This window comes from Pseudorca crassidens, chromosome 8 (genome assembly GCF_039906515.1).
Source record: "Pseudorca crassidens isolate mPseCra1 chromosome 8, mPseCra1.hap1, whole genome shotgun sequence".
NCBI lineage: Eukaryota > Metazoa > Chordata > Mammalia > Artiodactyla > Delphinidae > Pseudorca > Pseudorca crassidens.
In genome coordinates, this window is record NC_090303.1 from 103,786,763 (window position 1) to 103,812,168 (window position 25,406).

Consider the following 25,406-nt stretch of genomic DNA (forward strand, 5'->3'; position numbering starts at 1 on the left):
TACTGGCAGTAATTGGATATAAAAAGAAGCAAAAAGCATCCAGTTAGGAAAGGAAGGAGAAAACTCTCCACAGGGGAGAAGAGTGATTATGTAGAAACTTCTAAGGAATCTACAAAAAAATACCCACAATTAATGTAATTTAGCAAGGTTGCGGAGCATAAGGTCAGGGTACCAAATTCTGTTATATTTCTGTAAGCAATAAACAACTGGATATTGAAATTAAGATATACATGTGTATTTTATTTATATATATATGTATAAAATATCAATAATACTAAATACTTAGGGATAACTTTAACAAAATACGGACAAGATCTGCATGCTGTAAACTACAAAACATGGCCAAGAGAAATTAAACATTGTTTTTGGAGAAAACCCTCCTTTCAAGGAGCTTACATTCTAATGAAGAAGACAGGAAATAAATAAATGTAAAATATATTTTATTTTAGATAATTATTATTCTAGGGAAATAAGGAAAGAGAGTTATAAAAAATTAGAGGCCAGCCTGTTAAAGTTTGTAGATATAATGGCTATTCAAGGACATGGAAGTCCTCACGCCAAAGGTGACTTTTGAGGAAAAAGATGAAAGAAGTGAAAATCTAGAGTTTCAGGCAGAGAGAAGAGCAAACACAGTGTCCTTGAGACAGCAGGGCCTGGCTTGCTCTGAGAAGGTGTGGACACTGGTGAGATGGGAGAGAGAGCGGATGGGGACCCTGGCCAGGCAGGGCTACTGCTCAGCCAGAACTTTGACTTATGCTGTGAGTGTGATGGGAGGCCGTGTGGGTGGGCTTCAAGCAAGGTGCAGTATCATGATTTACATATTTAAAAGCTGGCCCTGGCCCCTGTGGCTAGCACAGACTGCAGTGGGGCAAAGACAGAACCTGGAGATGCAGCTGGAAGGTCACTGCAATAGCTCAAGAAAATAAGGCCCATGCCTTAGACTGGTGTGGTGGCAGCAGGGAAGGAAGGGTTCTGAGTGTCCTTTGGTGGTAAACCAGCAGTGTTCTCTGATCAACTGGATCTCAGGTGTGTAAGACAGAGAGAAAGAGAAAAGATGGCTAAGAGTTTAGCCAGAGCAGCTGAGTGAATGGGGTTGCTACATCTGAGATGAGCAAGGAGCTGCCAGGAGCTGCAGGGGGAGGGGATAGGATGTGAGGGGCTTGGTTTTATGCACATTGACATGAGGTGCCCATTTGATATCCAAGTGGAGAGATGTCAGGGAGGCAGTTAGATAGACGAGTCTGAAGGTCGAGGTCAAGTCCAGACCAAGTTGGGAGATCTGGACAGAGACTTGACTGTCGGAATCCTCAGCAGGTACGTGGATTTTTAGCTACCAGGCTGGATGATATCACCTGGGATGTGATTTCTTATGGAAGAGTAAAGAGGTCCAAATAATGAGTGTTGGATATTCCAGGATTCAGAGGTCAGAGGAACCAAGGGAACCTGCAAAGGGGCATGAAAACAAGCAGCAAGGGAAGTAAGAGAGAAACCAGGTGTACCCTGGCCGCCAAGTGAAGATGGGGTTTGGAAGGAGACAGTGGTCAGTAGCGCCAAGTACGGTGAGAGCTGGGGAATTAGCATGACATTTAGCGACTGAGCCTCTGGTAACCTTGAGAAGAGCGGTCTTGGTCAAGGTGGGGTGAAAACATGATAGGAGCGAGCTTAAGAGAGAATGGGAGAAAACTCAGCGTAGGAAATACTTTCAAGGAGATATGGATAGACAGTTCTCTGAAGATAAAATCCACATTGCCTAAAACATCTCCAGTGGGGATGGAATGTAAGCAGTGAAATAAACTAAGCTATCAGTGAGGCACCACTTCACACCCATCAGAGGGTCAAAATGGAAGAAAATACAGTGACTTCTTGCTGCCAAGGAAGGGAAGAATGGGTGCATTCCTACATCCGTAGTGAGAATGTTCATTTCAAGAACAATTTTGAAAAGGAATTTGGCAATATCTATTTAAAGTTTTAAAAAAACTTATACATCATCAATTCTCCCCTTAGAAATCTACCCTGTAAAATAATTAAGTCATACACACACCAGTAAAGATATCTGGATGAGGACCCTTATTACAACATTGTGTGTAATAACAGCAGACTGGAAACACGTCACAGTTGACCTTCATCATTCACGGCTTCCATATTTGCAGATTCGCCTTGTGCTAAAGTTTATTTGTGACTCCCAAGTTAATACTCAGGGTGCTTCTGCAGTCGTCCTTGGACACGTGCATAGTGGCAGAATATTGAAGTCCATTGTCTTCAGGTGTCAAACCTCGTACTATAAACAAGTGTTCTTTTTGTGGTCTGTGTAGTGCCAAGTTTTTCACATTTTTGTGCTTTTTATTGGTGATTATGCTGTTTAAAATGGCTCACAAGAATAACGCTGAAGGCCTGTCTTGTGTTCCTAAGTTCAAGAAGGCTGTGATGTTGTTTTTCTTACAGAGTAAAGACGTGTTAATGAGCTTCATTCAGGCACAGGCTACAGTGTTGTTAGCCATGAGTTCTGTGTTGATGAAAGCAATATATACTCAGTAAGATGTCTTCAAACAGAAACACACCTAAGACAAGGTTATGTACTGACTGGTTGACAAAAACACTGTGACCAGAGGCTCACAGGAACCTAACTCTGCATTCCCCTAGGAACAGGATTTGTGGAGACTTTCTAGAATGTAACTGCCATGAATAACAAGAACCTCTGTAGCTACCCTTTAGTAAGGACTGAGTGAATGAAGATATAGCCACACCACAGAATAGTATGCAAGCTTTAAAGAGTGCTAATTCAGGCTAAACCTTAAGTTATTGTCACGTGGGAAAACTAAGGTGAGTGTTGTGTAAGGTGACGTCATTTTCAGCTGCGGCTCTACATCTAATGCTTGCGTGTGGTCCTATGATCATTTGTAGAGTGATACACGCCAAGTTGACAATATACGGCTTTTTCTAGTGGGTATGAGGGTCTGTACAGCAGTGGGAGTGCATCAGAGAAGACGGGCAAGTTGAAGGGAAACAGCATTTTCGATGATTTCATTTATGTAAAATTCCCTGTGTGCTCTGAAGAAATTTGAAAGAAAAAATGATAGCCCTCTATACACTGACTTGTGGGTCAGAATCCATGAAGGTGAAGAGGCACGTTGCCAAATCATGTGTGGAATGTGATTCTATTTTAGGAACAGATCTGCTTACTATAAGCTTCTAAGTATAAGAATGAGCAAAAGAAAGTGTGTTTAAAGATACAGAGAGATTGGGAGTCTTGTGTGAAAAGGTTATTTGTTTTTATGTTTATTTCTTCTGATTTGTTTCAGCAGATACAATATGTTTTGTTGAAATTTGAAAAAACTACAAATAAAATGTAAAATAGCATTAATTAACTGAACACTATTTGGTTAACAAAAAAAGGATGTAGCCATTTTTAATGGACTTCAGCAAGTTGGCTCCATACTAATTTTATTAGCAAATTTTGAAAACGGTACCACAGGCACAGTTTCACTACAAGGTTTTGAGTTATGTTATACGTAATACTTTAAAATTCTTTGTTCTTTGTTTTTTCTTTTAGGAATCGTTAAGAGCTGTCAGATACGAAATATCTCCAGATAGAGAGTACGCTCTTTTTTCATATAACGTGGAACCAGTGAGTACTACTCTTTTCTATTTATAAAAAAAAATGTTTCTTTAGGCTAATACCTTATTAAGTATTTTTCCTTGAATCTCTATTCTTAGTGATCTTTGAATCCTGTAGTAGTTGGTGAGTCCTGGGTTAGTCTCTTTTTATGCTACACTGCCACCTAGGAGAGAGGAAAGGTATGAAAATCTTTTTGGCAGAGAAAAAAAAATCCCTACTTTTAGGGCCTAGTTCATAGGATTTTCTTGGTGAGATGGTGAGAAGTTGTCTTTTTATAGATTTATTTTACCCTTTCGTGCAATTATTTTCCTTGCCATTTTTCTCAGTCACGCCATACATTCTATCCTAAGAACAAAAAGTGAATGCCAGGTTCGCCCTAAATTAAAATCAGCTGTTATTGATCTCCTAGCCATCACAGTATTCTAGAGAAGACTTGAACTATCACTTTCATTATATAAACCCCTGTTTTAAGCGCTTTCCATGTGAGTCTCCCATAAAATTTCACCAGAATCTTGTATAAAATCTCACCCTGGTCTTTAGTGGCAGCCTAAAACTCAGGCTTTTTTTGTTAACATACTAATATTTTAGAGTTCATTTTGGCTCTTTAAATGAGCAAGAAGGTGAAGTGTATTTGTGTAAGTGAAACATGTTCAGCTTGTAAGAGATATTAGCAGCTTTCGAAATGTGCATCAGTGGAACTTTATTCTCTGGCAAATGAAATGTAGAATTCCACTGCCTTTCTAGCTCTCTTGAGACCGTTCTAATTAGAGTTTGGTGAAGCTTCTGTGAGATGTAATGGTACCTGCGTCATCATTCAGGGCTGAGTAGCTCCTTGCTGAGTTTGAGAGAATCTTCTTCCCCTGGCATGAGACAGCCCAGTTTGTTAAGTTACATGCCAACGAGGAAGCTGGGGTTTGCATAGAGATGCAACTCTAATTCTAGAAATTTTAGAATTTCTTCTAAAAGTTACTTGTTGACAACTGGATTATTTCTTGGAGATTTCAGTCTCAATTAAAATTTCAATTGGAGAGTTATTCCTCCAAAAGTAGATCTTTTTTTAATTCTCTATCTTAAATTTTCCATTTACTAGTTTTTTTAATGTCCGTTATGTAAAAGTTTTCTTTTTATCCATCTGAATCCTTTGGAACAACTGGTCAGCTTCATCTGTTTGATCAGGGAAGTCAGTGAACTTAATGTACTGAAAACCAACTTTTAGCCTTGGGACTCTGCACATCCTACACCCAGCCCTACATACCTCTAAGCGTGATGTCCATGGCTCAGAGTATTCCAGCTCCTTTCACCACCCATGGAAGCTAGCAAAAATGTAACCTCCACTCCTGAATAAGAGAAAACTCCCAGTAGATATTTGAAGGACTTTCATAGGAATGGGGTAATGAATTTGTTCTGGGTTGCTCCAGGGAGACAAAACCAACACCTGAGTGAGAAAAGCATAAAAAGATAGATTTCAGGTCATCTTACCAGAGAATCTTTTAATGATGAGAGGATCCCAACAGTGGGATGAGTTACCTTGTTTGGTAATGAGCTTCCTGCTCCTCAAGACTTGAAAACAAAGTTTTATATTTGTTCAGAATCTTTTAGAAGAGATTCTCCTATCTGCTCATTTGGAATACGTTGATCTAACCTAGGACCCTATGTTCTGTCCATCGTAGAATTCTCTACCATCCTCCTCCTTTCTCCCAATGCTCCTCTGGAAACTGTGCCCTGGGATCCCATTGCCACAGATAACCATTTAAGGAAAGAACATTTTGCTAAATCTGAGTCTTCACCATGCAGAACGCTGGCTGTAAACAAGAACCTTGACTAACCCTTTCTCCCTGTGCACTGTCCCTTGGCCTTTGCGGTAGAACTGTGATCAACTGAGGGAAAATGTAAAAAATTTGGAGTGGATTCAGCTATATTTTAAACTATAAAAATGATTAAAGTATTGAAAATGTGTGCTATTTAAAAATATCTATAGAAATGGATACTTTTAACGTGAATCAAAGAAGTAACCCTTGGGCTTCCCTGGTGGTGCATTGGTTGAGAGTCCGCCTGCCGATGCAGGGGACACGGGTTCGTGCCCCGGTCCAGGAGGATCCCACATGCCACGGAGCGGCTGGCCCGTGAGCCATGGCCGCTGAGCCTGAGCGTCCGGAGCCTGTGCTCCGCAGCAGGAGAGGCCACAACAGTGAGAGGCCCACGTACCACAAAAAAAAAAAAAAAAAAAAGAGTAGCCCTTTAATTGACCTCTGTGCTTCTCCTCGGGCCCCTCTCCAGCCGGTCTCCCCAGTGTGGCCAGATAACCTTAAGACATCAGTAAATAGGATCACGTGGGTCTCTGTCCCCCTGGCTCTCTCCTGAGACTGGTGGCCTGCTCCAATTCACGGAGGCCCCAGGCCCCACCCCACACACGCCTCCGCCTGCTCTTCGCAGCCATGTCGCCTCCTCTGTGGTTCCACCATGTCATGCCCCTCCTGACCTCAGGACCTTTGAACTCACTGTGCCCCCTCCCACCCTCTCTGGAGCCTTCTGACCATAGGAAAGGGACACTTCCCGGTGGGGGAAGAAGCTTGTTTGTCTGTAGGCAAAGTGGCGGCACGATCATTCAGTTTCTTTTGATGCATCCTTTTATTTTTCCCAATAATGCGTAAGTGCCATGACAGAGGAGTGGGGGGTCTGTAGAGCCAAAAAGGACGAGCTGGCGTCTCAGCCGCTGGAAGAAGGCCTTGCCTTTAACAGCTGGGGGATTAGCAGGCTTGTGGGGTTTGTACCGATGAGGATGCCGTGAAGGCAGACCGCCAGGTACGTGCTTTTCCCCAGGAGCACTTACCTGCCCAATCCTCAGTCCCCTGGTGTCACCTGGGGCTGGAATTTGTCAGGTGAGTGAAATTGGGAGTTAAGGGTGTTTTCAAAGGAGTGATTATCGTGATGGACCATGGAAACTCACCTGCTCATGGAGAGAAGTAAAGCCAGGAGGGGCCGTAGGTAGAAAGTGGGGGGGTCTTTGGTCAGGTCAGAAACCTGGAGGGGAGGAAGGGTGAGCAAAGGCAGCAGAAGGATCAAGTGTGGTTATCAGAAAGTGCGTGTGAGATGCTGCAGGTCGTGCCTCGTGATGACAAGGTCAATGGAAGAAAGAAAGACAGGTGAGGGGTCGGTGCTAACGGTATAGGACACACGTACTGGAAGTTGGGGGGTGTGACCTGGGAGAGGAGGGAGGATTTAGGGATGGGCAGGGGAAGGACATTTCTCCTACATCTTCCAGCCCTTGGTACATGGAAAGGTGGGGGTGAGATGAAAGAGTTGCTCCATTGAAGAGAGGGCGCTGTGACCCGCCGAGAGCCTGGAGTCAGCGAAGGCACAGGGGAGGAAGGGACAGCATTCAGGAAGAGACCACTAGTCAAAGGGCGGGTGTCTCAGAGGACATGGCGGAGGGTTTGAGAAGCAGAGGATGGTCCTGGCTGCAGATGCTGAGCATCCGTGAAGAGAAGGTCCTGAGGAGGTGGCTGCTGCAGCGTCTGGGCGGCAGTGATGGTGTTGTACTGGTCGTTGCCAAAGACCACCAGCTGGAGGAGGGTCTCTGAGCAGCCCCAGTTAACCAGTGAAGTTGTGTAATGAGTAATAAAAGAAACGAAGAAATGGAAATAAGAAGAGTGGGTTTTCGGAGGGGCACGGGGAGGTAGGAAAGAGAGCACACTTAATTGCTTTTATTATGAATGGCCATCATTGTAATGTAGTGAGGGGAAAAAGAATGACTCAAATTCTTGGGAAAGATCTTCATTCCAGTTTAGCAGTCCGTTATTGTGGGTGAGCTCGTTAACAACAATTATAGGCAGAGACTCAGACCCAAGCTGCTGGGCCTTCCAAACAAAATTTAGGGCTCAGAGGCTCTTACGGGGCTCATTCTCTCTCCTTGGTGTTTAGAGCATTTTTATGTTACTTAAAACTTGTAGGAATTAATCATTGTTGTAAGTTAGGACCAATTCCATTTGTGATTTTCAGCTCCAACCGCCGTCAAAGAAAATGATTTAACAGAATGTTATGAAGATGCCATTCAGAGTATTACCAATAGCACACACATCGCCATTTTAGTTCAGGGGTAAAATGAGACAACCCATTTCTAGAAGCAGGTTAGGACATGCTTTTGCTTTTTCTCTAGGCAACTAAACTTATTATTTTTATAGTAACAGGTAGACTTTCTTGAATGTCATTTTCAAGAGTTTATTGGGTTCCCACTTCTTTCTTCGTGTTTCCCACAGTAAGTAAGCTGTGTAATTGGAAAAACCCCGTGATACACTCTGTGCACGATACAGCAAGTGCCTTGGGAATTTGGAATTTTATTAAACAATGGGATTTAATTTTCTGCAGTCTTTTTCCATCTTACTGGGTTTCTTTACTCCTGAGTGTTATTTTAGCAAAAAGCCTGAAAGCAAGAGAGGAGGTCTTCAGTGTTGCTCTGTCGTGTGATAACGCACACGACTATCCAGACTTGGCGGGTTTTACTGAGGCACCTGCTCTGGTGGGACTTCCAGCCAAGCCAGTAACCACAGCTTTTGAATCTGTAGAAATTAATGAGCAGGAGCAGAGCGCTGCTTGAAGCATTCCTAGACTGGGTGCTGCCCTGGGCCTGTCGGTGACTTGCCTCCACTGGATGGTGGCGCCAGCTTAACAGACGAAGTGCTGGTGTTTGCAGGATCTGTGTGTTATGTATGTGCGCTCGTGTGTACATGCGTGTGAAGGGGTAGTAAATAACTTCCACTAAAGCTGAGAGAGGACGGGGGGAGTGTACAGTGTTATTCTTCCAACAGCACCGCCATCTGTTGTATGATTAAGAAGTTATAAACTAGAAAGTTAGTCCTCCTTTTAAGCGGAAGGAGAGTGAGCTAGTCTCACCACTCCATGATCCAGCTCTCTACCTGACCTACGCACCACAGCTTTGAGGGGTTCTGAAATTTTTTTGGCTTCCAAAAAGCTACCAAAGATAATTAATCATCAAAAGAAGGAAATCCCTTTCTTTCCTTAACATTGGAATGAGGAAAGATGAAGGGACTGAAGTTCATGAGTAGAATTTAGTTGCTACTTAGCTCTGATTACATGATTCCTTGGATGAGAAAATAAGAAAGAATTAGTGAAATCATCCAATAGTTTAATCTATATAATGTCACAAGAGTCATTTTTACTTAATTGCCCCTGTCCTGAATTAACCGATAGTTTTGACAGCCTCCGGGTTTTCTTAAAAAGCCAGGTAGGAGGATGCTGTTGGCATACTTGCCTTGCAAGTTGATGTGACTTAAGTACCAGTCACAGCCGCTGCTGAGGGTCACCAGGCAGCCCAAGGGGATGAAGCATGTGGGTCCAGCATGAGAGGAGGCCCAGACGGGAGCAGACGGGAAGGGAGCAAACAGGTCCTGGGGCCAGTCCATCCACATGTATTTAAATGCACATTCCCTCTGAACCCCTGAGGGAAAAGAGGATCGTGAGTGAAAACCTAGGAAGGGTTAGGAAAGCAGGAGCATGAGAGCTGCTTCGAATGATAAGTATCCCTGTAAGCACAGCAGCAGAGAAGAGAGAGGCAGACGCAGTAAGGAGAGCGAGTTATCAGCATGACCCTAGGGACACCCTGGGGAAAAGGAGGATAAACTCCCTGTATATCCTGGAACAAAACGCTTAGACGAGAGAACCCTAACGGGCAGGCACAGGAGAAGCACCAACGGAGCCTCTGGGGATTCGGGACCAGGGAAGTCAACGCAGGAAGGACTGGTGAGCAATCTCTGGTTCTGTCAAGAGTAGCAGCCAGAGGAGGCTGGAGGAGGGTTGTGTTTTGGACTGAATGTTTGTATCCCCGACATATTCATATACCGAAGTCCTAACCCCAATGTGACTGTATTCAGAGATGGGCCTATAAGGATGTAATTAAGGTTAAATGAGGTCACAAGGGTGGCCCCTGATTTGATAGAATTGATGCTCTCATAAGAAAAGGCACCAGAGAGTTTGCACACACACACACCCAGGAAAGGCCCGTGAGGGCACAGCAAGACGGACGTCGCCTACAAGCTAGGAAGAGGGCCCTCACCAGAAATCGAACCTGCTGGCACCCTGACCTTCGAGCCTCCAAAACTGAGAAAATGAACTTCTGTTGTTTGATGCACCCAGTCTGTGGTATTTTGTCCCAGCAGCCCGATTTGGGTGCCATGAAATGGGTGCTGCTGTAGCCAAGCCCTAACAGTGTGGAGACAGCTTTGGAACTCGGTGATGCACAGAGGCTAGAGGGGTTCCGAGGTGCCTGCCAGGAGAAGCCTGGATTGCAGAGAAGGCACTGTTGGTAGAAGTGTGGGCTGAAAGGCCGTTCTGATGAGGTCTCAGATGCTATTGGAAACAGGAAGAAAAGCAACTCCTGTTGTAAAGTGGCAAATGATTTTGGCTGCACTGTGTTCCAGTCTTCTACGGAAGATAGAGCTTGTGAGCCATGAAACTGGAAACTCAGCTGAGGAGGTTTCTAAGCAGGATGTTGGCGGTGCAGCCTGCATCCTCCTGGTGCTCTTGGTAAAACATGAAGGGAGCAAGATGAGCTGAAGAGGGAATGGTTGAGAAAAAAGCAACCAGAACTGAAAGATTTGGAAAGTTCTCAACCTGTCCACATTATGAAAAGTGAGAAGGCTTGTTCTGAAGCGCGTGCTCCAGAGGTCCTGAAGAGCCACTGATAAACAGGTTGGCGTGGGTGTGAGCCACGAATGTCATCAGCCACTCAGCAGGGGCAGGAGCAGAGACGGGGTTAAAGCAGCAGAAACACTGCCCTCTAGGACTACGGGCACAGAAAAAATGGGGCAGAATGAGAGGTAATGCCAGACCTCTCAGATGCTACAGGAAGGGAGCACAGAGCTATCTGGCTGCAGACGTGCTCCAACCTTTGAGAAAAGGGATGAGAGACCCTGAGGCAATTCAGAGATCTTCAGGGCTGGGGTCACCTCTCCAGTTTGGGGGGCCAGGATGCCCCGCCTAGGGTCTCAGGGGCAGTGCCCCCCTGCTGAGAGCCATGAGGGTGCCGCTGCCACCCCACCAGGCCCAGGAGGAGGAGCAGAGACCCGAGAAGGATTATTCTCGGAACTTAAGATAGAAAGGAACTTGCCTTGCTAGGTTCCGGGCGTTCGTGGAGCCGGTGACCCCTTTCTTCTTTCTGATTTCTCTCACTTGGAATGGAAATGTCTAGCCTATGTCTGTCCTACTGTTGTATTTTGAAAACACATAACTTGTCTGGTTTCACAAGTTCACAGCTGGAGAGGAATTCTGCCTCAGGGTGAATCATACTTGGAGTCTCACCCACACCTGATTTAGATGATGTTTACGTGAGACTTTGGACCGAGACGTACAGCTGAGGTTGGATAAGTTAAGACTTTCCAGGCTGTTTGGATGGGATGAACGCACGTGAGAAGAACATGAATTTTGGGGGACTGGGGGTGGAAAGCTATGGAAGCTGTGCTCCCTCAAAATCCATATGTTGAAGTCCTAATCCAATGTGACTCTACTGGAGATGGGCCCATAAGGAAGTACTACTAACTTGAGAAACTTAGTATCTGGCAATGGGGCTCCTCCCTGGGAAGGTAGTTAAGACTCCGCTCTTACAATGCGCAGAGGGCGTGGGTTCAATCCCTGGTCGGGGCACTAAGATCCCTCATGCTGCAGGGTACGGCCAAAAGGTAAAAAAGAATAATAATAATAAAATAAAACAAACAAACAAACAAAAAAACCTTAATGGATCAGAACCTGCACTTTAAGTAGATCTGGATGAGACTTGTATGTGCATTGAAGTTTGAGACGCGCTTTTCTATACAACAGTGACTCCCAATCACGTTCTGGTCCAGGTCTCTCACCGGTCTCCAGGTCGTATATTCTGCTGTCCCCTGGGGGCCCCTAGAGACCTCAGACCCCTCATGTGCAAAGTGAACTCATCAACTACACCCCAAATTGGCCTCGCTTTCTGTGTCCCGCATGTTAGTGCGTTGGGATAAGCACCACCAGCCCCTAGTCCCAGGGCCCTGGGCATAGGCCTTGCACCTGCGTGCTCCCCCTCCACCACCTGGCATCGTCACTGCGCCCTTGCCTTTGAATATGCCCACTTGCATCTGCCCCCATTGCTGCTGCCCCAGGAAGCCCACCTTCATTTGTTGCCTAAGAACTACGTTCGCCTCCCAAAGGGCCTCTTTGCCTTAGGCCTCCCTCCCCAGCGTCCACAGATTTAACATGTTCTCCAACCTGCCTTCAGGGTGACCTCCAATGCACCAGTCAGATTATCCCAGTCCCCAGTTTCCATCCCTTGGTTTCCCCTCGTGTCTTCCTGCCCACATCCTCGGTATCGCTTTCAGGAAGGGGTCCTTTTGGCTTTGACACGTCTCCATCTGTGACGTCCAGACCTGTTTCAGCCCCTGCATGACCAGACCTCCCTCTGGCCTTCGCCTTCACCGCTGCAGTTCTCTCTGCCAGGAACACTGCCACCCCCACCTCCGTCACCCCAGAGCTCCTGCAAATCCCTCCCGTAGAAAGAGTGTGCAACAGGGCGCTAGTGCCCCCTGTGCAGACCACAGGGTCCACAGCACTTTACTTGAAGATCCTCAGAGGTGGCCTTGCACGCTGGCCGTCCCATAACGGATCCCCCACTGGTCTTCAGTTCGCAAATGGAAGACCCCAGCCCCACCTCCACGTGGTGGCCCGTGACCACTCAAGCCTCCTGGGCTGTGAGCACAGGGGAGGATGGACTGCATTGCCCAGGAAGCCCATCGTGGCAGCGAACAATGTCAGCTCCCACGATTCCAATTCCCTGACACAAATGCACTTTTGTTAAGCTGCGCGTGTACAAGAGGTGTTTTGCTGAAATATCTTTTAAAGCCTCTTGTACTGAGGAGGCTTTTAATGTCATAAATATTTAAGAACACTTTGTGGCTGATCTCTGTAATTATTCAGCTCAGAATTCACACAGAACTGCTGCCTTTGGTGGACTCTGGTTACGATGCTTCTCGACCCATCTGAAGTATCTCCCTGGATTTCAGTTTATATATAACATGACGAAAAATTGAATTGTTTCTTTCTCATTGTTTAATGTTTATAGCTTTTTGGGGGGGTGTACAGTTCTATGAGTTTCAAAACCTGTGTAGACTTGTGTAACCATCACCGCAAATCAGGATCCTAAACAGCTCCATCCCCTGGAAAACCCCCTCATGCTGCCCCTTTGCCTTCAGGCCCTCCTCCACCCCGGCCCCTTGCAACTAGCGACCTGTTTTCTGTCCCTAGTTTGACCTTTTCTAGAATGTCATATTATAAGTGGCAACAAACAGCATGTAACCTTTCCAGAGTACCTTTAAAGAGGAGAGTACCTTTTGATGTCCAAATATGGAGAAAATCTAAGGCTTCTTTGGAATATTATTACCTGCGCTGTTTTTGCTGGAAGAACTTATTGGCTGTTTTGGTGAAGCACATGACACCAAGTTGAGCCGTAGAAGATGTGGTGACCGTGTCCTTAACTTCGATGTTGAAAATCCAACAGGGCTTTAGTGGCTGTACCCTCTGCACAGGGTGGGGTCTCTGCCTGTGGAGTGTCCGATGACAGTGCGAAGAGGAACCTACGGGCTGCCAAGACCAGGCTGAGCGGAGAGAGTCACGACCACGTCTCTGAGCGGTGACTCCAGGGCGTTCTGCGGGGAGCTGATGGGGGCACGGGGGCTGGAGCAGCGGTCCGACTTTGGTGGTCAAGTGATGAAGAAACGAGAAGGGAAGAGGCATTCCAGATGGAAGAACCCCACGAGCACATGCTCAGGGTGGGATGTGCCTGGTGATCGTGGGCAGTAAGATTTATCCTCACCGTGCACCTGGAGCAGCCAGCGCATGAGGGTGAGTCTGTGGAGCTGACGTTGGCAGGAAGGCGGGTTGCGACCAGACCGACATGTTTGGGTTGATCCTTTGTGCTGCCATCTTGGAGAGAGAAGCACGTGGCCGCTGAGTGGGAGGACAGGGAAGTGACGGGGACTCAGCCACCGTGTGGCCTAACAGACCAAGGGAGATGTTGGTGGGAGGACCCCTGAGAAAGCTCGGCTCTCTTGAAGGAGAGACGGACTCCCTCTCAACCGTCCTCGCCTTCAGGGAAGCTGAGATGTCAGGCCTGAGGGTAAGCCAGGACCAAAGCCCATGGGACGATGTCAGAGCAAATGCAGAGCCCAGGCCCTGGATGGCTCTGACCACTGTCCTCTGGACTCCTTAAGCCAGAGAAGTTAACTCCTGGTTGTCTGAGCCACTGCCCGCAGGGATTTTCTTACTTGCAGGTAAGTGAACCCCCATTGGCCACACGTGCTCTTTCCTGCTTCTGGATCTGCTTCTCGACCTTGTCCAGCTGGGACCTCTTCCATTCAGAAATTTAACTTCTTTATGGACGCTTCCGCAGATGCCCTGGCATCGCATGGAACTCGGTAAACTGTTAAACACACCTGTCTCCCCGTCCCTGAGCTGCGAGGCCCCCCGGACGTGAAAAGTGGCCTGGTTCCCTTTGCACCTGGCAGACAATGAATGATCAGCAAGTATTAGTTGAATAAATGGACGGATGAATGAACCAGTGCCACAGGCTCAAGAAAGGGAAAGATGGGGAACGAACGGTCCTATGAGTCCTTGCTAAATCGTGGCCTGTATTCCACCACAAAAGGCAGCGTGATGGTTGAGGGTTTGACTCTGACAACCAGGGTGGTAATTCTTGTTGTGTTTATCATCGGGCATCACAACTGACACTGCAGGGTAAGGGAGCCCACGTCACATCCTGACGTCAGTTCTGCTGCGTCCAGATGGCCTCTCCCTGTAAGTCACAGGCCATCGGTTTACACCGTCCTGTCTGGCTAGGGTATCGTGTGGCCGCGTCATACCTGAATCGAACTGGATTGCATGACTGGCCCCACGGACTTGGACCCCTGTTCCTCTCCCTCCATTTCCACTGCTGCTGCCCGTCTGGATTCTCGTTACCGCCTGCCGAGGCCAGTGTGCTACATCTCCCTCCCGACCCCCACCCCCCATGCACCTCCACGGGGACCTGGCTCTAATCACTGCCCTCCTCCGTGCAGAAGAGCATACCTGTGCTTACAGCCCAGCCGGGAGGTGATGCGCAGCCATGGGGAGGGGGCTGGTTTTTATGTCTGTGTCCCCAGCGTCCCATCCCCTCGGCCAAAACAGCGTCATGGAGTCATGGAGCTGATGTGGACCTTTCCAAGGCGGTCCCACCAGCTCCCCACCTCACAGAAGAGGAACGTGCCATCTGCAGGCCTGGAGCTGCCTGGCCCCACGTGCCGGGCAGGGGTCAGCGTGGTGAAGTCGGGCGGGGACCCACCTTCCTGCCCCGGGCCATCTTTTCCGTCCATCACTGTCTCTCCCTCTTCACTGCTTTGTGTGCCCCGTCTCAGCAGCCGACAGAGGTGGCCGCTTGCACATACACAGGCCCATCTGCTTCAGTACTCCGTGCTGGGAACTGGCCAGAGGCCTGAAGCAGAATCCAAGGAAGCAGGATCGCAGGTGCACAGCTGCCGGCCCGGGCAGCTCTCGCTGGCGTGATGTGTGTGCACTAGGGACAAGGCTTCGGTCAGTAATTTTCTCCCCAGTCCCATCTGCTCCCCAGATGATAATGCAGAGCAGCTGCAGGCAGAGCTCAGGCCAGGGAAGCCCAGAGCCAGAGCCCTATCAGCTCTGCTTCTGCTTCAATCATTAAACACCGTTGGAGGAGAGACGCACCCTCATCGAGCTCGAAAGTGCTACTTCTCTTCACCCGACCCTGCTCACTGGTGTCCCCAGAAGGCTCCCACCAAGGAGGGAGGCATCTTTCACTGGTTAAATTGGTTCTTCTCTAAAGACAAATGCCATGTGATATCACTTACATGTGGAATCTAAAATATGACACAAACATGTCTATGAAACAGAAACAGGCTCACAGACCTAGAGAACAGACTTATGGTTGCCAAGGGGGAGGGGGTGGGGGAGGGATGGACTGGGAGTTTGGGATTCGCTGATGCGAACTATTGTATATAGGATGGATCAACAAAGCGGTCCTACTGTAGAGCACAGGGGAATATATTCACTATCCTGGGATAAACCATAATGGAAAAGCATATGAAAAAGAATATACATACGTATAACTGAATCACTTTGCTGTACAGCAGAAATTAATACAACATAGTAAATCAACTATACTGCCATAAAATTTTTAAAAAATAAAATTAAAAAATGGCTCTTCTCTAAAAGCTGCTGGCAGTGGAGTTCCTGTGAATATTTTCATCCCTAATCACAGGACAGAGACTGGTTCAGCTAGGTTCCTTCATGATTCCTCCGAGGGGCAGGTGATGTCACTTTAGTGTGTCTTCCTTCAGAATTTAATATACACCTGAGGTCTCAACTGCCCTCAAATTGACTTTCTTCCTCACTATTACAGTGAGAATAATTCTTACTCTAGGTTTCTCATTACTGAGACGACTCTTGCCTTTTTATTAGCTTGTGACTTATTCTAGGACCTCATCCCAACAGGTTATGCTTAAATGTCTACCTTAGACTCAGGAATTTTTAATAACCTTGAGCTAAATAAAAGAGCTAGCATTTCTGTTGAAACGAAATAGCCATGGGCCTCAAGGAATTAGTAATGTATGTATTCCTAAAAAGTGGTTTTATAAATTAAGTCAAATTGTAATGCTTTAAAATAATCATATGGACTTTATCTTTGTGTCTACAGCTGGTAATCACCCCTCATTTATTGTCCTGGGGACCCTGACACACGCTCAGTTACGTGGAAGCTTAGTGGACAAAGGTTTTCTCCATTAAGAAGCAAGAGGCTTGTTAAACTGATGGATTAGTCTGTTCTCACAAAGCCATTTATCAAGGGAAAACGGAAGCTGGCTCTGGCGAAAACCTCTGCCCATATGCATCAGTTTGTTCAGATCTTTCCTTTTAGCTGTCACCTGATTGCACTTGTTCCTGAGTGTATTGGTTATTCTTGCTTAATTTTTATTTTATGTTCATTGACTGCTGGGGGTTGGCTGGGGTGGAGGTATCAGCTTTGGTTCCTGTTTGCAATATCACTGAAGAATTTTGATTAGTCCCAGAATCTCCTCTACTTGGATTAGGATCATCTACTGATGCCTGTTAAGCAGGTGCCTTCCATCTCTCCCTTCCTTTACCTTTTTCTCAACATGAATGTGAACTTCTTGTGCTGATTGAACAGAATCTGTGGTTCACAGAATCATAGGATTTTGAGACTGAAGAGCTGTTGTCAGGTCACTTTCCAGCAGAATAACTTCTCTGGAAGGGAACTTCCTTCTCTCTCATGACTTAGTTCTTTCCTCGTAGACCTCCTCTCCCCAGACTGGACAGTTGTGATTTTTGCCAAGTTCTTCTATAGACTGGTTTAAGTCTACTTTGTACAATTTCCTGTCTGCTGAAATTTGCCCCACCTTTGACACAGCAATGGCCAGTGGGACTTTCCCCATTGATGGAAATGTTCTGTATCCGCGCTGTCCAAGACGGTAGCCACTGCCCACACATGGCCGTGGAGCACGTGAAATGTGGCTGGTGTGACTGAGGGCTCTATTCATGATTTTATTTGACTATAATTAACTTCATTTAGCCATAGATAGTCAGGTGCTCCCATTAGATAGTCCAGTTTCAGAGCAACACTGAATACAATTTCTTCTCCATTGTCACTTGATGACCTTCAGGCATGTGAAGGCAGCTGTCTTACATCCTTTGTCTTTGCTGAACAAGTGTCCAGACTCCTAACAGCTTAGTCATCCTTGATTCATCTTGTTAAATATCCAAATTAATGATCACAATAATTGAGTAAATTAGTGAACAAATAGGTGGGGTTTCTTTCTGCATGTAAATCTCGTCCTAATTAGCCATCGTGTCTTCTTATGTAACTGAGGTTTCTGGTTTCATGGCCATGGGTTCGGGGGTGGCGGGGTGGGGGGAGGGAGACAGGACAGGGGAGGGTCATGTTTCCTTCAGCTCCCTCTCCCCCACATCTGGGCAAAAGACAGCCTTTTTAGCTCTCAGGTATCATGGGCTTATGAAAATAAGACATGCAAAGCAATGCACACGGTCCTGCAGTGATAGTTGGGATTGTCGATCGCTTGGCAAAATGGTCTCTATTTGGCAGTGGAGTCCCTCTAACCATTCCTCTCCTGAGAAAGCACAAGGGTAGAGATGTAACAAATCCAACACGAAACAAATGGTCCTGCAGTAAGCAGCTTCCCGAAAGTGTGAGCCTGGGAATTCCAGGTTCGATTTTATTTTTTTTGCAGTACGCGGGCCTCTCACTGTTGTGGCCTGTCCCGTTGCGGAGCACAGGCTCCGGACGCGCAGGCTCAGCGGCCATGGCTCACAGACCCAGCCGCTCCGCGGCACGTGGGATCTTCCCGGACCGGGGCACAAACCCGCATCCCCTGCATCGGCAGGCGGACTCTCAACCACTGCGCCACCAGGGAAGCCCCAATTTTATTTTTATGGATAAAAAATTACATCCTTATCATTTTCCAAAGCTTTTTCTGTCTGTGTTTTCACATCCCATGCAAGCTTGAACATCATTTTCTAGTGTCTTTTTAGAACCTACCAGTGTCACAGCATTCACATTTATGGTGAACAAAGAGCGTATTCCATGTTACGCTTTCATTTGAAATGGAAAAGCCAAGTTTGGCAAATACGCCTGTATTTACTAATGAGGCAGATGCTATATTTTTCACTCAAACCAAAACATCCATTCTGTTAATAAGCATTTATTGACTACCTGTCGTGTTCCAGGCCATCATGACGGTCCCCACAAGGAGGAAGATAACCATATCAGTGTCACTCATTAGACAACAGTGATGGGCATGGTGACCCAAGAAATGGGCACATGGAATGTGCTGGGCCCTGGGATATTCCAGGGAGGGAAATGAGCTTAGCTGAGGAAGCATAATTAAAATGTGCTTAGTTGTGCCTTCCACCGAGCATCTTGGTGTTTATTGGCATTGACGTGATAGCCCAGAGGTGCAAAGATCCCAATACCAGAAAGACCAGTGGGGAAGGAGAGTAGAGGCAACTAGCAGAGCCTGGAAGGGCGGCCACATTCTCCCTCTGATGCTAATTCACCATCACTTATGCCCAGGATGAGTTCTTAACTTGCCAGAAAGGAGGTATTGCTGGAGATGAAGGTTAAGACTTAGAGCGGGATCATGGGTATAGCCATAATGATGGCGGCTGATGACACTGTGACAGTTGTGACAGTGGTGATGCTGGTGAGGATGATGACAAAAACAGCATTAACAAGAACGATGGTGACAACTCTGCTAATTACAGTGTTGCCAATGTCAGAGGCAAGTATGGCAGTGATAATGATAACGACCAGAGGACGACTTGGTGTCATCATTTCTCGGGGACCCTTCTTTGGGAAGAGGGTGGAGGTAATGAAAAGCCTGGAAGGAGACAGGGAACAGAGGGCACGCAGCAGCAGGAGTATGCAGGTCACACTGTCTTCCCTGCTGCATGCTGGGAGCAAAACTGCCGGGATTATGGGCTTTGCTGTTTCAACAGCATTTCTAAATATAAACAGCCTCAGGCCCCGATCCAGTGGAGGAGATCACAGCTGCAGACCAAATCCATCACCAGCTGCAGACCCCGGCTGGGCTTCTTTAGGGGGAAAAAAGGCCATCCTGCTGTGAACAGATTCCAAAAGGTGTGAGCCTGAGGATGGAATCCTAGGTTCAAGGAAGGTGAGAGCAGCCCTTGGTGTTCTGAGTCACAGAGCGGGTCTGGAGGAGTTCGGTGAAAACATGGTGCCTGACTCCACATTGATGCTGTTTGCTGGTGTGGGAAGGTCCTGACAAGATTGCAGATGGTGGCAGCTGTGTGCCAAGACAGACTGGGATTCTAGCAGAGATGGACTGATGTTGGCTCCCCGTTCTCCTGAGGGGCCTGGCTGTGTGGCCCTGAAGTCCCACCTGCAGACTGACCCACAGACCTGAGAACAGGATCCGCTACTATTTCACCATCTTTGGATCAGCGGAGCCCCAGTCAACAGCCTCCACAGGGCAGATGGCACAGTCTGTGCTCCCCACCAGAAGGCAGACATGCAGCAGAGATGGGGTAGAGACCCGAGAAACACGTTCATTCCATTCTGCTTGAAAACACTGTTGCTTTGACTTGGAGAGGAGGAGGAGAATAGAAGAAGCAGCAGTAAAAAAAAAAAAAAAAAAAAGAATGATTTACAATGTTACCAAAGATAACACAGCGCAAAATAATCCGCTAGTGCATTTGCTTTACTCCTCATCCTGGTCAGCGCCCATTCATTTATTCAAGTACCATTGATTAAGCCCAGAATATGTACCAGCCACTCTTTTAGGCACTGGGAATAGAGCAGTGAACAAAACAGATCAAGTCCCTGTTCCCACGAGTCTTACATCCTATGGGAAGAGATGCCCCATTAATAGCTATGTTTATAAGATGTCAGGTGGGGACCAGTGCTCTAAAGGAAAATGAAGTAAGGTAAAAGGGGCAGAAGTGGGGCTCCGGAGGGGGGATGGACAGGGTGGGCCTTCTGAGGAAGTCATGTGGAGCAGAGACAGAAGAGTGGGAGTGGGCCAGGTGATCTGAGGCCCCTGGGGCAGAAGGAAGCCAGTGCCCAGACCCCAGTGCGGCATCAGTGCTGCTCCTTGGAGGGACGGGCAAGGAATATGTGAGCTCAGGGCATCATATTCCAGATGGAGCACACTGAATGGTATGTGAGCTCTCCATGTTTAAAAACACAGCCACTATTTCATTTTTTATGGCTGAGTAATATTCCATTGTATGTATACCACATCTTCTTTATCCATTCATCTGTTGATGGACATTTAGGATGTTTCTGTGTCTTGGCTATTGTGAATAGTGCTGCTATGAACATAGGTGTGCGTGTTGGTTAAAAAACTAAAAATAGAGCTACCATATGATCCTGCAGTCCCACTCCTGGGCATATATCTGGAGTAAAACATGGTCCAAAGGGATACATGCACCCCAATGTTCATTGCAGCGCTGCTTACAACAGCCAAGACATGGAAACAACCTAAATGTCCATCGACAGATGAATGGATAAAGAAGATGTGGTACATATATACAATGGAATATTACTCGGCCATTAAAAAGAATGAAATAATGCTATTTGCAGCAACACGGATGGACCTAGAGATTGTCATATTGAGTGAAGTAAGTCAGACAGAGAAAGAGAAATATCGTGTGATATTGCTTCTATGTGGAATCTAAAAAGAAATGATACAAATGAACTAATTTACGAAGCAGAAACAGACTCACAGACTTAGAGAACAAACTTATGGTTACCGGGGGGAATAGTGGGGAGAGGGATAGTTAGGGAGTTCTGTGATTGACATGTACACACTGCTATATTTTAAAAGGATAACCAACAAGGACCTACTGTATAGCACAGGGAATTCTGCTCAATACTCTGTAATAACCTAAATGGGAAAAGAATTTGAAGAATAGACATATGTATATGTATAACTGAATCACTTTGCTGTACACCTGAAACTAACACAATACTGTTAATCAACTATACTCCAATATAAAATAAAAAGTTAAAAAGAAAAGAAACACAGGTCCAGTGACGCACAAGACTGCCTCGCCAGCCAATCTTTACCCCACAAACTACCCTAAACCCAGCTTCATGAAATGAGCAAAAGAGGAGGGGAAGCCATGCATTCTCCAGGGGCTGGGAGACGCCGGGTCACTGGCCCCTTGACAAGCTGACCGGCGGGGCGGGTGCTGAAATAAGAAAGGCATCTCTCTCATCCTTATGGATGTTCTTTCTGCAGGCTCCAGCGGAAAGCAGGTTGGGGAGAAGTGAGACTGGAAGAGAGCCGCGGGGGAGGGTGCCGCAGAGGCAGTTAGCTTTCCCGGTCCTCTTCGTTAATGGTGTGATGCTCTGTCAGCAGGGCGATGACTGCGGGGCGCCTGACAGGTGTTACAGACACTGCAGGTTGATCCCCATCCGTCTGCCTGTGGCTGTGTCTGCTCCAGGCGTGAGTGTGGTACAGGCGCTGTCAGCGTCACATGAGCAGCTCCCGTCCTGCTCGGTTCTGGTCTCCTTGGTAGATTAGCACAGATCTTGGTTGAATAATGAGGCGGTTGCCTTGTTACTAATGCTTGGTGTGTGAAAGCTACCTTCTTGAGACCACAGCGTGTACTTTCTTTTCTATGAATCCTTGAGGAAAGAAATATATGAGATCTTAAAATACTTTAAAAATTAGATTGTGCTCATTCACCGTGCTGTTAGCATTACGAACTGATCTCATTTAGAGGTTGGATGGGTGATCTTCAGCTCTAGCAAGCTATTTGTTCAGAGTCTGAGGGCATGATCATTAAAAAAAGTCACACATCCCTTCTTGGACCCTGGTGGCCACTGATGTGTGTCTAAATGGAAACAAACAAAAAGAATGGACCCCCTTGCGCAGAAGAATGGACTTGCCTCTGGGCCCCAGTCTTTACGCCAGCTCTGGAGTGGAGGGATGCTCCTGGCTGCATCTGAGGAATCAGTCAACCAGAACCCGAGCTCCGTCAGTGTGTGCAGCTTCGTTCTAGGTACTGGGGGGGCTGGGAGCCTCCAACAGGGGAAATGCAAACCTCTCTGCCCTTTAATCATGGACCCAAGTCTCCCATACAATGATTGAGCTGGTGGGTTAGGCTGCATTGTTCACAGCTATATCCTATGCTAGAATTGTGTTGAGAACAGTTTAGTAGCTAGTAACATCCTAATTGTATGATATGTGTGCAGCCTCCATGCAGGCAGGAGAACCAAGGGGCTGGCAGCAAGAACACGTGCCCCTTGGTCAGGTACCTGGGAGAAAACACAGGAGTGATGACAGACCCCCCCGCAACTTTCCAAGGCAGCAGACTCTGATTCTTATTTTAGCCAAAGGATGACTCCAGGGGTCACATTACTCCCTTGGGTTCCCTGGTCTAGGTGGTCCTTTTGGATGCAAAATCAAGCATCAGGAAGGACAGCTCAGGGGATTACGGATGGAAATTTTCATGTTGTAAAATCACTCCACCACAGCTCAGCCATTCTGTAATATGCCCACCTGCTGATGCTGTTTCTAGGACTGCATGACTGATTACTCTGTGCATATGACTGTCTGTATCCCTTGCTAGACTCAGGCTTGAAGGTAGGCAATATATCTTCTTCATTATTGCATCCTTGGTATCTTGCCCCACTGTGTAAGCTAAGTGAATACTGAATGAAGGAATGAAGGAATAGAAGTTAGTTACTTTCCCCTTAGGTAGCAATGATTGCTCTTCTCATCCCAGGTCTTCTCTGGTCGATGCTGTTTGTGACACTGAATCCCTAGAGTGTCTGCTGCCTCTGATTCATTGACATGTAAATATTCCCCCTCTTGCATTTTGTTTGACTTCCTTAATATGCATATCTGATCCCCAACTTGAAGTATCAGAAAGGAATAGAAAGTATCGTCTTTGCTCCCCCCTCTGCCCTCCGCCATAGCACCTACCACAGTACTGAACATACAGGAAACTGTCAACGGTAGGTGTCAGACTGGGATTCTACGTCTGACCTAGACCAGATCAAGACCCTGCCTGGACGTCAGATCTCTCCCCAGGCTCTGGAAGGCAACATGAATAGAGACCCAAACCCCCGTGGATTACCCAGACTGGACTCCAGACCCAGTCATGGGCAGGGTGCGCTGGTAAGGGAGTAGCATTTGTACTTCGGTGAGCTTTGTGTGTTTTAACCCCCAGCTGTGTAACTGATTCCTTGTATGGAGTTCAAGTTTTACTTGGTGTTGATGAATTTTAAAACAGCCGTGTGATTTCGGATATTATAACAGCATCCTAAAGGTGAGTGCAGGGTGTTGGCTGACTTCATTCTGCTCCCAGCTCTCTCGCCCCTGCCTGCTCCCTCACTCTCCCCAGCTTGCTTTCTCTCACTGTTGCTGTCCTGCCCCTGCTGTCTCTTTTTTCCTTCTCCTACACTCCACCCTGCCCTTCTCTTTTGCTTCCTACCTGGCATTCCTGAACCCAGCTGTGCTATAGGAACAGAGTCCTGGACCCAAAACCGGTTGTCCCCTCCATGCTGCTACTGTCTAGTTTGACCTTGAGAAATTACTGCAACCCTCCCACCCTGATTCACCTGTAAAGAGAGTGAATTAGATCACTTATTAACGGCCATTCATTCTAGGATTATCAACTATATATGATTTTTACAGGAGTGAATCATAATAGCTGTGGGGCTGGCTAAAGAGATATTTTTTCCACTGTTACAGTGAACGGAAAAATCTCTACCAGGTGGCACTTTCCATAATAGTGCAGAAGAGCTGGGTAACTGTACCACTCATTTGCTAAGTAAAAAAGCTCTTGTATTCCCTCAGTTCCTGTAGTAGAGAAGGTAAGGCAGAAGAGAGGAGAATGGGCTTTATTTGCAAAGGAGGCTGCGCTGCACTTCTCTTTACCTTATTATGCTTAATATGTTCTGACATCTGAGTGGAGTTTGCACTTTGGAGCATTTTTCTTTGTACATAAAAACCCTTATCTCCCACTTAGAACGAAGCAGGACTTACTTTTCCCAGGATCAGGTATTCATTTTAGTCATGAAAAGGAGAAGGGCATTTGACCCAAATTACAAAAACCATTGAAGTAAAACTGTTCCATTTTTTCTTCATGCTGTCAGTGAAAAATGCCTTGCGGGTCTCCTACTTACTGAGTGCTAAGCTGGGTGCTCTGAGGAGAGGAGAAGAAGAGCTTAATCCTGCATGCAGAGAATTTGCATTTCAGCCGGTGGCATGGAGCGCTGTCAGCACCTGGCTGCATTGCAACTGGCGATTTTAACGATATGCAAGCACCACTCTTGAGAAAACCTCAAAGGATGTTCTTTTTTTTTTTTTTTTAATTTATTTTTGGCTGTGTTGGGTCTTTGTTGCTGTGCGTGGGCTTTCTCTAGTTGCAACGAGCGTGGGCTACTCTTCATTGCAGTGCATGGGCTTCTCATTGCGGTGGCTTCTCTTGTTGCGGAGCACGGGCTCTAGGCTCGCGGGCTTCGGTAGTTGTGGCCCACAAGCTCTAGAGCGCAGGCTCAGTAGTTGTGGCACATGGGCTTAGTTGCTCCGCGGCATATGGGATCTTTTCGGACCAGGGCTTGAACCCATGTGTCCTGCATTGGCAGGCAGGTTCATAACCACTGCGCCACCAGGGAAGCCCCTTGAAGGATGTTCATGGTGTTTTTATAGCCACTGTCTATGAAGGGGTTGAGGAAAGCAGGAGAGAGCCTGGCATGGTGTAGATTAATATGGGAGAAACTTCTAGAGGGAAAATGCATATTGGTGTGGCCCTTGAAGGAAGAGTTGAGGAGACAAAGGCCCAAGTGGAGAACATTGGAGAAATGGCATCCACACTTAGGAATTTGCAGTTTTGTAGAAAGAGCCTAAGAGTGCCGACCAGTGAACCTTCACAATTAGACAACTGAGGCCAATCTGAACAACTTTAGGAAACTAATAACATCCGACTTTACTTAAGATAAAATACATTTCTTCAGATTTTTGAAAGCACAAGACATTATTTCTATAGGTCCATCTGTTTTAGGTTAACTAGAAATGTGGGTAGAAAAAAGCTATGAATAAAGTATTTGTGATGTTCTTAGCTAAGAGTTGGCTAATGTCTCTAGAAGGTGATGACCCAATGAACTGCTCACTACTATTAAATTCTAAAAGTAGTGAAGAGGCAGCCGAGAGCTTCTTACTACTTCAAGGCAGCGGGA

The 25,406-nt window shown here is 46.7% G+C and overlaps 1 protein-coding gene across 5 annotated transcripts in view; it reads left to right on the forward strand.

The window, feature by feature from the left end:
• The window catches only part of DPP6 (dipeptidyl peptidase like 6), a 1,023,012-nt gene that overhangs the window by 723,464 nt on the left and 274,142 nt on the right, over nt 1-25,406 (forward strand). For all 5 annotated transcript variants that reach the window (XM_067747535.1, XM_067747534.1, XM_067747537.1 and 2 more), the window contains exon 5: nt 3,551-3,625. In XM_067747535.1, the coding sequence (XP_067603636.1) occupies nt 3,551-3,625 (75 nt within the window). The remainder of the gene's footprint in view (nt 1-3,550; nt 3,626-25,406) is intronic.